General features: G+C 44.8%; 1 protein-coding gene across 1 annotated transcript; it reads left to right on the forward strand.

The window, feature by feature from the left end:
* Nucleotides 1-1,017: 1,017 nt before the first annotated feature.
* Nucleotides 1,018-4,659, forward strand: LOC123128418 (pyruvate dehydrogenase E1 component subunit alpha-1, mitochondrial). Its single transcript, XM_044548412.1, has 8 exons — nt 1,018-1,753; nt 1,856-1,935; nt 2,348-2,425; nt 3,246-3,341; nt 3,428-3,499; nt 3,634-3,687; nt 3,775-3,840; nt 4,312-4,659. The coding sequence occupies exons 1-8, from the start codon at nt 1,078-1,080 to the stop codon at nt 4,354-4,356; spliced, it is 1,167 nt and encodes a 388-aa protein (XP_044404347.1). The 5' UTR covers nt 1,018-1,077; the 3' UTR covers nt 4,357-4,659.
* The last annotated feature ends 10,438 nt before the right edge of the window (nt 4,660-15,097 follow it).

Here is a 15,097-nt window from a genome sequence, read left to right on the forward strand (position 1 = left end):
TAGAAACCTTCGCCTGTTTTTGCCTTCAGAAAAAAACCCTGCACTTTTTCTTCTTTTGATACCAAAGAAGCCTGCGCTTGTTTTCACCTGTTTTCTTTAGTAAATAAAAAAGTTTTGTCGTGAGAAGTTGGAAGTTGTCTTTTGGTTGGTCTAGATTACGGAACGGTGTATGAAAGGGATGGTTGATTGAGCCAAGTGGCCCCTTGCCATTGCCAGGGTTGTTTCACTTTGTTTATGATGAAAGAGGATGGTTGGTTTAGCTTTGTCTTCCTAATAACTAGCATCAAATATTCCCAGCGTCATGACAGCGGCACTACATTTAATAACCAACTCTTTTGGTTGAATGCACAATAAAACAATTCTGCTGGCTGCTGGGCAGTAGTGCATATTTTCCGAATTCCGACAGCCAATCGATACATGAAAATTGCGATGCTAGTCGTAGCATCAATCATTAACATCATGAAGATTGAGATGCTAGTAGTTCTATTCTGTTCATATGAAAATTGTACTTACGCCAGAACTTATTAGAGACCACCAGATATTATACTGCCCCAAGTGGCAACCACCCCAATAAACTAGGAGGAAGATCCCATGCAAAAAAAAAAAAACTAGGAGGAAGATCAGATTTCATACGCGATCGATCTGAAAGAGCTGTGCTTAAATAAATATATACAAGAACCCCCCTGCAAAAATAAATAAATAAACATATACAAGAATCTTTTCCTACAAAAAATCCTGCCGCAATTGTCGTCTTGTCAATTTATAAGAGGAGGTTAATCAATGTTGCAAGATTTATTATTAATAACCTATGTGGCAGTCAAACTGGCCCTAACCAATAAGATTGCGTCGCACGAGCGCTGCGCCGCCGGCCCGCCAAGGCCCACCAGGCAAGGCAAGGCAAGCCACCAACCTCTCCCCATCTCCTTCTCCCCTGCAACCATCTCCCCTTAATAAGGAGGGCAGCAGGAAAAATCTCCTCCTTCCTTTTATCTCTCCCACATCCCACCCACCCCCCGCCCCGGCCCGCCTCCGCCCCCCCTCCCCCTCCCCCCCGGAACCCTAGCCAGCCCGCCATCCATGGCCGCGGCCATGCTCCTCCGCCGCCTCCCGGCCGCGCGCTCCCCCATCATGGCGGCGACGCGCGCGATCTCCGACTCCACGGCGCCGCTCACCATCGAGACCTCGATGCCCTTCACGGCCCACATCGTCGACCCGCCCTCCCGCGACGTCGCCACCACCCCCGCCGAGCTCGTCGCCTTCTTCCACGACATGTCCCTCATGCGCCGCATGGAGATCGCCGCCGACTCGCTCTACAAGGCCAAGCTCATCCGCGGCTTCTGCCACCTCTACGACGGCCAGGAGGCCGTCTGCGCCGGCATGGAGGCCGCCATCACCCGCAAGGACTCCATCATCACCGCCTACCGCGACCACTGCATCTTCCTCTCCCGCGGCGGCGACCTCGTCACCGCCTTCGCCGAGCTCATGGGCCGCCAGGTCGGCTGCTCCCGCGGCAAGGGCGGATCCATGCATTTTTACAAGAAGGACGCCAACTTCTACGGCGGCCACGGGATCGTCGGCGCCCAGGTGCCCCTCGGCTGCGGCCTCGCCTTCGCGCAGAAGTACAGGAAGGAGGACACCGTCTCCTTCTCCCTCTACGGCGATGGCGCCGCCAACCAGGGCCAGCTCTTTGAGGCGCTCAACATCTCGGCCCTCTGGAAGCTGCCCGCCATACTCGTCTGCGAGAACAACCATTGTAAGTTCGTCCGCCGATCCTAGGAAATTCGGATTGCATCTGGATACCTGTTTTTTTTTTTACCTGACGTGACGCGATCTGCTGGATATTTCCGTTATGCAGACGGGATGGGAACGGCTGAGTGGAGGGCGGCCAAGAGCCCCTCCTACTACAAGCGTGGTGACTATGTGCCTGGATTGAAGGTAAATTCGAATCCCTCTTGGTTGATTTTGCTCATCATTGTGCATGGATTGATGAGGGTTGATTAGCATCGTGAATTCTATTACTATGAGTGGTATGTCTGATTGCTTTTGGTGTGTTTTAAATGGAGGGTTGACCTCATAGATTCTACCTATATATGTCTTTTCAGTTACAGAAGAGGCCTTCCTTGGTCGAAGGATATATAATTGGTTCACTATGCTATTTTAACGCATGCCTAGCTGTTCCAACATGTACAGGAAGTAGTTTCTTAAATAATTTATTCATTATTACTATGTTTACCTGAGGGCAGCTTTAATTTGTCATAAGTTACTATGTTTCTATGTATAGGAGCTACAATGTTTACTTAGGAGTAGTTTATGTCCTATTAACATCCTCAAATTATGTTTGGTGTAGGTCGACGGAATGGATGTTCTTGCTGTGAAGCAGGCATGCAAATTTGCGAAGGAGCATGCCATTGCAAATGGCCCAATTGTGAGTGCCCAAGAATTTTTGTTTCTTCTATAGTTTAAGTATGCATATCAGTGCAGTGCTTCATATTTTGTTAGGGGTTGTCCTAGTTCTGTGGCGCTGCTAGCCATTCTTTTATATTTCTTGCTTAGGTTCTTAGCAAGGATTAATGCCTAAGACTGTAATAACTTAATTTACCTGCACCCCATTTTCTCCTGAAAAAAAATCATCTGCTATGCCTAGCTCAGGTTTCAGATTTGCCTGACATTAATAGTTTGCTGGACCTGTCTCCAAGAATTTGGCCTTGCTTGTTAGTCTATCACTTGATGGCTGTCTACAGTAGGTGGCTTGAAATATATGTTTGCGATAGTTCCATATAGGTGATTTATGGATTGGAGACTTGGATCTGAAATGGCTGTATACTTTGATGATCAATCTTCTAACACTGATTCCATCATCTTCTGCCTTCCATTGTTTCCCATCGAAGCACTTGATTGTTCTGTTTCCAGAACCCCAAATGTCACATTGTTTTGCCATGTCAATTTCGTCTAACCGCTAAAACACCCGTTAAATCATGAAGTATGGAAATGCTATGCACAAGCTTATGGCCTGATGACAGCTTTGAACACTGATTGACCCGATGCTAACTTTAATGTAATGTTGGCTGCTGCTGATTCTTTTTGCTACTTAATTTAACGGGCAGTTACAGTCGTCTTATATATGGCCGTGATTATTTCCATATTAGTCCACCTATTGTGAATAATATGATTTTTGGATAGTTTTGTAATGTGTAGTTATTTTGTTAGTAGTGCATGATAGTTACTAATATTGTCCCATTATTTAGGTTCTTGAAATGGACACGTATAGGTACCACGGCCACTCTATGTCAGATCCAGGAAGCACTTACCGCACCAGGGATGAGATCTCGGGTGTAAGACAGGTTGGAATGTTGTGACCTTTTAGTTTGAACGTTGTTTGCTTCCAAATATTTCTATTTCAGACTTATTTGTTTTGTGGTACCAACAGGAGCGTGATCCAATTGAAAGGGTTAGAAAGTTGCTCTTGGCTCATGACCTAGCAACCCCTGCTGAGCTCAAGGTATGTATGTGATTGTATTGAAAATCGTCAGTTATGATTATTGTATAAATAGCAAGTGAGAATCATAGATACAGAATTACCATTTAAATAAGAGGAAAGTTCTAATTCTTACTATGAATATGTTTTCATCTCAGGACATGGAGAAAGAAATTAGGAAAGAAGTCGACGCTGCCATTGCTAAAGCCAAGGTTACCGTTGCATTTGGATATACTCCTTTTGTGCACTCTAAATTAGTTGTGCTTATCACTTACATATACATGTATTGATATCTCCAGGAAAGTCCTATGCCTGATGCTTCTGAGCTCTTTACAAATGTCTACGTCAAGGGTTTCGGCGTTGAGGTCAGTTATTGTCTGATCTAATTTATGTAGGCTACTCCGAAGTGAATTCACCATTTTTATCTTGAAGTTATTCTGGACTGGTCAAACTGATGGTCACAGCTTTTAATCTTGTGAACTGGCATTTTAGTCTAATGTCTTGTTTCTGCTCATTTTGTGCTAGTAGTTTTAAGTTGCAAAGAATTGAATCGTAACTGCCGTTGCACAGTAACGAGATGGAGTACTAAAATTTTACGATTTTAGTCATAACCGACAGTTTTCATTGCCTCTTGAAAGTATGTTTTCTTCTGTACTACCTCTGTAACTTAATATAAGACGATTTTTGACACTGACTGTCAAAAAACGTCTCACATTTTGATACAGAGGGAGTATGTGCTATATTAGATTATTATGTACTGGTTGAACCATGGCTGCACTTTGAACATTCAAGGGGATTGATGAACCAGTTCTAACACGCACTACTTGATGATGCAGTCATTTGGCGCAGATAGAAAGGAGTTGAGAGCTACACTCCCATAGGTCACCAACCTGAAGATGAAGACGAGTACTCTTCTAACACGATGATATATCGAGGAGGAATAAGCATTGGTGAACAAACCCTTGGGTGTTGCTGGCAGTATTTGTTGCAAAACGAACCTGTATAGAGATGTGATGTCAGGGGAATTCGTTCCTTATTTGTTATGTTTTCCTTTTTTTTTCTCTTCCTGCAATTCAGTTTAACTGCTGCTAGCTGGCGATTTGGCCTGCATAATCGCTTCTGTTCGCAAAATCATGAGGTGGAAATTAATGTTTGCCTGTGTCGCAGGTCTCAGTTGTCGATTACACTTGCAGTTCTTTCCGCATGGCAACTGTTATATTTCCCCGTTCTCTTAGTCTTATCAAAGGCAGCAAGGCGGTTGTTGCAGCAATGTCACTAGCTCGTTAGTTGCCTAATTGTGATACGCTTTATCTCCTCTGGTTATTGTCTGCTAGCCTCTTTGATTATGTTTTGTTTTCTCTCCCATAGACCAGTTATCAGAATGTACTTGCAGTGGTTATTTTGGGCCAATCTATATGGTGCAATTCAAACATCCTATAGCAACACTTCTCGCTAGTGTGGGGATTGCCTCAGCAACCCCCGTGGGTGTTTCCTTGTTGAAGGCATCACCAAGGAGATGGGATTTGCCTTGTTGGATCCACGATTGTGGCACCATGGGCTTTGTTACTTTTGATGTAATCATCATCTTGGAGACATGATCTTATGCCTGGAGCACATGGTTTGCGCTGATGTGGTTGGCCGGGAACCGTCGGCGGCGGGGTGTGCGTGATGTCTACGCTGGTGCTTCCGTCCATGACAGCGGTACACGTAGACTACTTGGATAGAGGGATTAGGTGTGCTGGGCACCGAAGTGGACTTTCGAGATGGTAAGATCATCCACAGCAGGACTTAGGCAAATCCGGCCCTTTATACAGTGTCCGGCAGCTCTTTATATGTTGCGCCGCACATCCACATACCTCGGATTTCAATCCTCAAATTCATGTAATCCATGCACGACGATCATACGATACAAATTATCTGAATTTAAAAGTTCAAAACAAAGTAAAGCAAATCATAGTTCAACAAATCGGATAATGCCAAAATGAAATCAATGTCTCAGCATGACGGATGGCCTCGAATCACTGGCCGGGCGCCTGCTCGGAGCGAAATGCGGCATGCTCCAGGCGGAATGTCCTGCTCTGCCTGCATCCAGGCCTACTTCTCCGCATGCATCCGTGCCGCAGCCGCCCTTGCCGTGTCGTACTCTCCACGGTCGTTGATCTCCTTCTTCTTGTTCGCAAGCCACTTTTTCGCATGCTCATCCAAAAGGGTTTCGTCCGCCAACATGATCCTCGCATCCTCCGCGTCCCGTGCGAGTTGCAACCTCTCCTCCTCAAACCCTATGTCGCCAAATGTCTTGCCTTCTCGAGTTCCCATTTGATCACCGCTTGTTGCTTCTCCAACTCGATCTTCTCCCTCTCAATTTCGAGCTTCTTCTTCGCCCTCTTCCGGCCCCACTTCATCCTTTCTTTTTGCACATCCAACATGAGCTTGTACCTCTCCTCCTTCTTGTTCTCCCTCGTCGAGAAAATGCCCTTCCATGTGGACAATATTTTTGTAGCCGCGGCATCACAGGAGGCATGTGCGTTCTCCCACTTGTTTCCTATGACTTGACGATTATCCTTCGGCACGGTGGCTTTTTCATTCGTCATGGCTGTCGGGGGTGTCGTGCGACATATGCCAAAGAATGACTTATCATGGTGGGGGGTAGTAAGACGTCGCCGGTGCCAGGAAACGGGATGAGGCGTAGACACGTACGCCGACGAACTTTACCCAAGTTCGGGGCTCTCCTAGGAGATAACACCCCTAGTCCTGCTCTGCAGGGTCTCTGCATGATCACTCAAGCAACAATGGTGGCTACAAGCTTGCTCCTTGAGCTGTTTCTCTAGAGGGGGAAGAAGAGCGAGGCTAGCCCTAGCTTCCTCTCTCTATGTGTGTGTGTATGCGATCTAAGGTCTCAACCCTTTGCATGGGTGCCTTGGGGGGTTTATATAGGCCTACCCCCAGGGGTACAATGGTAATTTGGCCGGGTGTAGGACCCGACTGTTAGTGTCTATGGTCGCCGACTTCTCTGCCGGCCGCTGGGGCTCGCCGCCTGGCGGGTCCCGCCGGCTGTCTTGTACTTCACCGACAGGCCGTGCCCGCCGCTTGCGGGTCCTGTCGGCTGCTTAGCACTGTGGCAATGCCACTGATGATGTGTGCTTTATCGGGGAAGGCGTGGCTACAGTGCCGCCGCCTCGCGGGCGTTCACTGTAGCCACTCCTCGTCTCTTTTGATTAATGGCGCCCAAACTTTGAGGGAAGGGGAGGGCCGCCTGCTGGGATTCGGCCTCCCCTCGCGCCGACTGGTCGGAACTCGCCGCCTTTTGGCTTCTCACGGACAGGTAGGGCCCGCCGCCTGCATGCCGTACCGACAGCCCGTAGTGGGAACATGGCCTTCTCTGCCATGAGTGATGTCATGGACTGCGTGGCAACAGTGTCGCGCAGGACGGGGATGTCCGCCCGGTACGCTGTAGTGTGGCCACGCTCGGCCCTGGATTCGGGGGTGGCAGACGGTACTGTAGCCACGCCCGTCTCGTCGCCATAATGTGGTGCAAACTTTGAGGGTGTGAGGGGCCGCCTGCTAGGAGCCGGCCTCTCTGGAGGCCGCCTGCCAGGAGTCGGCCCGTCTCATGGCTTTCTTCTAAGGTCGGCCGCCCTCTGGCAGCCGGCCGCCTGGACCAGCCGGTCCTGAGAAGGCGGCTCTTCGTCCTTGAGGCTTGAGGGGCGCAGCCGGCCCCGATGTCTTGAATCGCCACGGGGAGCAGATGAGGCTACCTGTGGTCGTTTACCCCCACATTAGTCCCCGAAGCTGGTGGGGCACCACTACTGAAAAGGCGAGAAGCCTCAGCAGGTTCCAACTCCGAATGATATGGTGAACTTGTTTCGTCCGTCTTTCAAGGCACCGACTGGCAGGAGCCGGTCGCGACTAGGCGGACCGTCTGATGATTTCGAAACGTCTCGGCGGGAGCCGGGTGGCGCACCAGCCAGGCAGCAGGCTTGCCACCCATTGTCTGCGCGCCACGCGGCGCCAGCCAGCCGGGCCGACCTGCCAGCCCACGCGCGCGACGGGACATCGCCGCAGGATGGGGCCCGCCACTACCGAGCCTCGGCGCGCGCGGATCCGGTGCGGCCGAGGCGAACGGTTGGGATTCCGCTGCGCAGTAACTACACGTTGTTACTACGGGCTAAAACGGGGTCGTGAGGGCGTGGGCGCAGTTAATCCCACGACCCCCATGCTCTCGCCCCTTCGGCTTCGCCGTCTGGGGCTATAAGTAGGGGAGAAGAGGGGTGGCAGACGCACGCGCGCCCTCCTCTCCCCTCTTCCTTCCTCTTCTTGCTGCCCCTGCCACACTCCCGCATCATGCCGAAGCGCTGCCGCAGCTCACCGTTGCCGTGCGCGTCCTCACTGCAGCGCTGCTGCTCCGCCGTGGGTCCGCCCACTCGCCGTTGTTCCGCGCCTCCATCGAGTCCAAGCCCCATGGCGCGGGCCGGAGCTTGGGACGGTTCCAATGTCCATGAAGACCACATCACCTTCCTCCGCCAAACGCGGCGGCTGCCCGGCGAGAACTACATACGGGCACGCCCTCCGCCCGAATCGGAGATCTTGCCGGCGCCGCAGAAAGGCGAGCACATCGTCTTCCGCTCGCACTTCATTTGCGGCCTCGGTCTGCCGGCGAGCGACTTCCTCCATGCTTTCCTTCACTTCTATGCCTCCAGCCGCACCACCTGACGCCAAACACGGTGGTACTACTGTCGGGCTTCGTGATGCTCTGCGAAGGATACCTCGGCATCCCCCACCCTCGAGCTGTGGGGGGATTTCTTCTACACCAAACTTGGCACCGCTGCCAAGAACGAGGCGGCCCAGTGCGGCGCCTTCATCGCGGTGCGGCGTACGGGTGCCGGGAACTGCTTCCCAGCCATCAGCTTGACGCAGTCGGTCAAGATGTGGCAGCGGTCTTACTTCTACGTGAAGAACATCCATTCGGAGCACGACTTCGTCAACCATCCGGATCAACGTGAATACTTTAGGGATTACCGCTTGACACAAAAAGGGAAACTATTATGGGATCAAATTCATATATTGAATTGGTATGCTAGGCAACTATGCTTGAGATATGATTATACTTGTTGCTCTAAGGTGAAGGCTCCACACCTCCCCTTTTCATGTGAATTTAATGATAATGAAACCTTAGCTTCTTATGCTAATGGTGTATATGATTACTATGATGTGGAACAAATAGAAGAATTTGTTGCTTTTAAGGGTGCTTATGAAATTGAATCTTTGTTTGAAAAGCATGAAGCTTATGATGATAATGTTTATAGGCCTGAAAATTTAGCTATCTTAAAATATTGCTATGATATTTATGAATATAATTCCTATATTAATGCACTTATTGAGAAAGTATCCGCTGTCCAAGAAGAGACTAATATTTTGCAGGAGTCTATGGAAGAAGAAATTGATGAAACTGTGAGCTCATTGGATGAAAAAGATTAGGAGGAGAGCGAAAAACAAAAGGAGGAAGAGCGGATTAGCTACCCATGCCCACCTTCTAATGAGAGTAACCCTCCAACTCATACATTGTTTAATTTCCCTTCGTGCTTACCGAAGGATGATTGCTATGATGATTGTTATGATCCCGTTGATTCTCTTGAAATATCCCTTTTTGATGATGCTTGTGGCCAAGATGCCAATATGAATTATGCTTATGGAGATGAACTTGCTATAGTTCCTTATGTTAAACATGAAATTGTTGCTATTGCACCCACGCATGATAGTCCTATTATCTTTTTGAATTCTCCCGACTACACTATATCGGAGAAGTTTGCACTTCTTAAGGATTATATTGGTGGGTTGCCTTTTACCGTTGCACATGATGATTTTGATGAATATAATATGCATGTGCTTCCTGCTCCTACTTGCAATTATTATGAGATAGGAACTATATCTCCACCTCTCTATGTTTCCAATACAAAAAAATTGCAAGAAACTGTTTATACTATGCATTGGCCTTTACTTTGTGTGCATGAATTGTTCTTTTATGACATGCCGATGCATAGGAAGAGAGTTAAGACTTCGTCATTACATGATATATTTTACCTTGTGCTCACCACTAAATTACAAATCATTGTTAATTAACATTGGCTTTGATATACCTTGGGATCCGGGTGGATCCATTACTTGAGCACTATATGCCTAGCTTAATGGCTTTAAAGAAAGCGCTGCCAGGAAGACAACCCGGAAGTTTTAGAGAGTCATTTATTTCTGTTGAGTGCTTTCTATAGTTTAAAAACAACAAAAATGAAGAGAGGAACCCAAAACTTTTTCAAAAAGGAAAGCGAAAGTGAGAAAGACAAGCATTGTTGAAGTGGGAGCTAGCCCTGAACTTTGTTCATGCTCACGGAAACTTTGTGAATCTTGATTACAGAAACTTTTCAATAAAAATAATTATCCCCTTGTACAATTCCTTGTATTATAAAAATAATGTGCCAAGGTTTGCCTTTAAGATGTTTACATTTGCTTGATGATTTGTACGGTGCAGGACAGAAACTTCGGTTGTAGTGCGTGATTTTACATTTTTTGCTGGAATGTCAAATGGTTCTGATTCTTTTTGCACTGTCTTCCTATACAATTTTTTATTTTTCCTAATTTTGGTAGAATTTCTAAAGTATAAGAAGTATGGTGAATGTTCACATTATTCAAGACTATTCTATTTTTGATGCATAGTTTGCTTGTTTTGATAAAACTATTGATTCATATCAGTGGATTAAGCCATGAAAAAGTTATATTACAGTAGATACAATGCAAAAACAAAATATGAATTGGTTTTGCAACAGTACTTAGAGTGGTGATTTGCTTTATTATACTAACAGATCTTACCGAGTTTTCTGTTGAAGTTTTGTGTGGGTGAAGTGTTCGATGATCGAGAAGGTCTCGATGTGAGGAGAAGGAAGAGAGGCAAGAGCTCAAGATTGGGGATGCCCGAGGCACCCCAAGTAAATATTCAAGGAGACTCAAGCGTCTAAGCTTGGGGATGCCCTGGAAGGCATCCCCTCTTTCTTCAACAAGTATCGGTATGTTTTCGGATTTGGTTCGTTCATACGATATGTGCAATCTTCGAGCGTCTTTTGCATTTATTTTTCCTTTTTCTTTTATGCACCATGCTGGTATGAGATAGTCCTTGGTTGATTTATATAATGCTCTATGAACTTCACTTATATCTTTTGAGTATGGCTTTATAGAATGCTTCATGTGCTTCACTTATATCATTTGAAGTTTGGATTGCCTGTTTCTCTTTACATAGACAACCGCCATTTGTAGAATGCTCTTTTGCTTCACTTATATTTGTTAGAGCGTGGGCATATCTTTTGTAGAAAGAATTAAACTCTCTTGCTTCACTTATATCTATTTAGAGAGATGATAGGAATTGGTCATTCACATGGTTAGTCATAAAATCCTACATAAAACTTGTAGATCACTAAATATGATGTGTTTGATTCCTTGCAATAGTTTTGCGATATAAAGATGGTGATATTAGAGTCATGCTAGTGGGTAGTTGTGGATTGTAGAAATACTTGTGTTGAGGTTTGTGATTCCCGTAGCATGCACGTATGGTGAACCGTTATGTAACAAAGTTGGAGCATGAGGTATTTATTGATTGTCTTCCTTATGAGTGGCGGTCGAGGACGAGCGATGGTCTTTTCCTACCAATCTATCCCCCTAGGGGCATGCGTAGTAGTACTTTTCTTCGAGGGCTAATAAACTTTTGCAATAAGTATGTGAGTTCTTTATGACTAATTGATACGTCTCCAACGTATCTATAATTTTTGATTGCTCCATGCTATATTATCTACTGTTTTGGACTATATTGGGCTTTATTTTCCACTTTTATATTATTTTTGGTACTAACCTATTAACCGGAGGCCCAGCCCAGAATTGCTGTTTTTTGCCTATTTCAGTGTTTCGAAGAAACGGAATATCAAACGGAGTCCAAACGGAATAAAATCTTCGGGAACGTGATTTTCTCACCGAACGTGATCCAGGAGACTTGGACCCTGCTCCAAGGAACAAAAGAGGCGGTCACGAGGGTGGGGGGCGTGCCCCCTGCCTCATGGGCCCTTCGATGCTCCTCCGGCGTACTTCTTCCTCCTATATATACACACGTACCCCCAAACAATCAGAGGAGGAGCCAAAAACCTAATTCCACCGCCGCAACTTTCTGTATCCATGAGATCCCATCTTGGGGCCTGTTCCGGAGCTCCGCCGGAAGAGGGCCGTCATCACGGAGGGCTTCTACATCATCATAGCTTCTCCGATGAAGTGTGAGTAGTTTACCTCAGACCTTCGGGTCCATTGTTAGTAGCTAGATGGCTTCTTCTCTCTCTTTGAATCTCAATACAAAGTTCTCCCCCTCTCTTGTGGAGATCTATTCGATGTAATCTTCTTTTTGCGGTGTGTTTGTTGAGACCAATGAATTGTGGGTTTATGATCAAGTCTATCTAGGAACAATATTTGAATCTTCTCTGAATTCTTTTATGTATGATTGGTTATCTTTGCAAGTCTCTTCGAATTATCCATTTGGTTTGGCCAACTAGATTGGTAGTTCTTGCCATGGGAGAAGTGCTTAGCTTTGGGTTCGATCTTGCGGTGTCCTTTCCCAGTGATAGAAGGGGCAGCAAGGCACATATTGCATCGTTGCCATCGAGGATAACAAGATGGGGTTTATTTCATATTGCATGAATTTATCTCTCTACATCATGTCATCTTGCTTAAAGTGTTACTCTATTTTAACTTAATACTCTAGATGCATGCTGGATAGCGGTCGATGAGTGGAGTAATAATAGTAGATGCAGAATCGTTTCAGTCTACTTGTCACAAACGTGATGCCTATATACATGATCATGCCTAGATATTCTCATAACTATGCTCAATTCTGTCAATTGCTCAACAGTAATTTGTTCACCCACCGTAGAATACTTATGCTCTTGAGAGAAGCCACTAGTGAAACCTATGGCCCCGGGGTCTATTCTCATCATATCAATCTCCATCACTTTAATCTCGCTTTGCTTTTTTACTTTGCTTTTACTTTTTACTTTGCATCTTTATACCAAAAATACCAAAAATATTATATCTATCAGATCTCACTCTCGTAAGTGACCGTGAAGGGATTGACAACCCCTAATCGTGTTGGTTGCGAGTAGCTATTGTTTTGTGTAGGTACGAGGGACTTGAGCGTGGCCTCCTATTGGATTGATACCTTGGTTCTCAAAAACTGAGGGAAATACTTACGCTACTCTGCTACATCATCCCTTCCTCTTCGGGGAAAACCAACACAAGCTCAAGACGTAGCAAGAAGGATTTCTGGCTCCGTTGCTGGGGAGTCTACGCAAAAAGTCAACATACCAAGTATCCATCGCAATCCCTATCTCTCACATTACATTATTTGCCATTTGCCTCTCGTTTTCCTCTCACCCACTTCACCCTTGCCGTTTTATTCGCCCTCTCTCTCTATCCTCCCTCTCTATTTGCCTCTTTTTGCCCGCTTGCCTTTTTTGTTTGCTCGTGTGTTAGTTTGCTTGTTTGTCGCTATAGCTCAACCAAGATTCGGTGATCTTCACCTTAATAGGTTAGAGGAGATCGAAAACAACGTTAGGAAATTTATGGTTTTACAATTTAAGCATAATAATTTCTTTAGAAACAAGCTTAAAGAACAAAAAAGTTTTATATGAATAAAGATCTTGATGATATGTCTAAAGAATTTGATGGCACAAGATCCCAAATTGCTCGTCTAGAAAAGATGACTGCTGAAATTTCAGATATGCAAGCCACCTTAGTTAATAAGATGGCTGCTAAACCGGATTCCTATGAAAATCAAGATGAAGATCTAAAATTTATTGATGTGTCCCCTATTAAATCTTTATTTTGCAATATTAATCTTGATAAAACTGAATATGATCTTCCTTTACCTAGAAGGCGTTCTAAAAATTCGGTGTATTTAGATCTTAATGATGAAATTGATGAAATTGGGATTGAAAGAAATAAAAATCTAGATGTTGCTAAACCCACTATATTGGATTTCAAGGAATTTAATTATGAAAGTTGCTCTTTAATTGATTTCATTTCCTTGTTGCAATCCGTGCTAAATTCTCCACATGCTTATAGTCAAAATAAAGCCTTTACTGAACATATTGTTGATGCCTTGATGCAATCTGATGAAGAAAAACTTGAGTTGAAAGTTTCTATCCCTAGTAAACTCTATGATGAGTGGGAACCAACTATTAAAATTAAAATTAAAGATCATGAGTTTTATGCTTTGTGTGATTTGGGTGCTAGTGTCTCTACTATTCCCAAGACTTTGTGTGATTTACTAGATTTCCGTAATTTTGATGATTGCTCTCTAAACTTGCATCTTGCGGATTCCACTATTAAGAAACCTATGAGAAGGATTAATGATGTTCTTATTGTTGCAAATAGGAATTATGTGCCCGTAGATTTCATTGTTCTTGATATAGATTGCAATCCCTCTTGCCCTATTATTCTTGGTAGACCTTTCCTTAGAACGGTTGGTGCGATTATTGATATGAAGGAAGGGAATATTAGATTTCAATTTCCATTAAAAAAGGGCATGGAATACTTTCCAAGAAAGAAAATAAAATTACCATATGAAACTATCATGAGAGCCACTTATGGATTGCCTACCAAAGATGGCAATACCTACATCTATCCTCGCTTTTATGCCTAGCTAGGGGCGTTAAACGATCACGCTTGTTGGGATGCAACCCAATTTTATTTTTATTCCTTGATTTTTGCTCCTGATTAGTAATAAATAAATTATTTAGCCTCTGTTTTGGTTGTGTTTTTTTTAATTAGTGTTTGTGCCAAGTAGAACCGTTGGGAAAACTTGGGGAAAGTCTTGTTGAACTTGCTGTAAAAAACAGAAACTTTAGCGCTCACGAGAACTGCTGTCATTTTTATTTGGAGAGTGATATTTAGTTAATTCTTTTTTGAAGATGATTAATAGATAAATTCCTCACGTCCAGCAATTTATTTTAGAATTTTTGGGGTTCCAGATCTTGCGCTAGCTACAGATTACTACAGACTGTTCTGTTTTTGACAGATTCTGTTTTTCGTGTGTTGTTTGCTTATTTTGATGAATCTATGGGTAGTAAAATAGTTTATAATCCATAGAGAAGTTGGAATAAAGTAGGTTTAACACCGATATAAATAAAGAATGAGTTCATTACAGTACCTTGAAGTGGTCTTTTGTTTTCTTTCACTAACGGAGCTCACGAGTTCTCTATTTTGAGTTTTGTGTTGTGAAGTTTTCAAGTTTTGGGTGAATTCTTTTGATGGATCATGGAACAAGGAGTGGCAAGAGACTAAGCTTGGGGATGCCCATGGCACCCCCAAGATAATCCAAGGACACCAAAAAGTCAAAGCTTGGGGATGCCCCGGAAGGCATCCCCTCTTTCGTCCACTTCCATCGGTATTTTACTTGGAGCTATATTTTTATTCACCAACATGATATGTGTTTTGCTTGGAGCGTCTTGTATTATTTGTGTCTTTGTGTCTTAGTATGCCACAATAATCCTTGGTGTACACACCTTTTGAGAGAGCCATACATGAATTAAAATTTGATAGAAT

This window comes from Triticum aestivum, chromosome 6A, assembly GCF_018294505.1.
Source record: "Triticum aestivum cultivar Chinese Spring chromosome 6A, IWGSC CS RefSeq v2.1, whole genome shotgun sequence".
In the NCBI taxonomy this organism is placed as follows: domain Eukaryota; kingdom Viridiplantae; phylum Streptophyta; class Magnoliopsida; order Poales; family Poaceae; genus Triticum; species Triticum aestivum.

What these genes read in the sequence shown, in the direction of transcription:
- LOC123128418 (XM_044548412.1), top strand. Translation starts at nt 1,078, where the DNA reads ATGGCCGCGGCCATGCTCCTCCGCCGCCTCCCGGCCGCGCGCTCCCCC. An exon ending in CGTCTGCGAGAACAACCATT is followed by an intron (nt 1,754 to 1,855) that starts GTAAGTTCGTCC and finishes TCCGTTATGCAG; the next exon opens with ACGGGATGGGAACGGCTGAG. An exon ending in ACTATGTGCCTGGATTGAAG is followed by an intron (nt 1,936 to 2,347) that starts GTAAATTCGAAT and finishes TGTTTGGTGTAG; the next exon opens with GTCGACGGAATGGATGTTCT.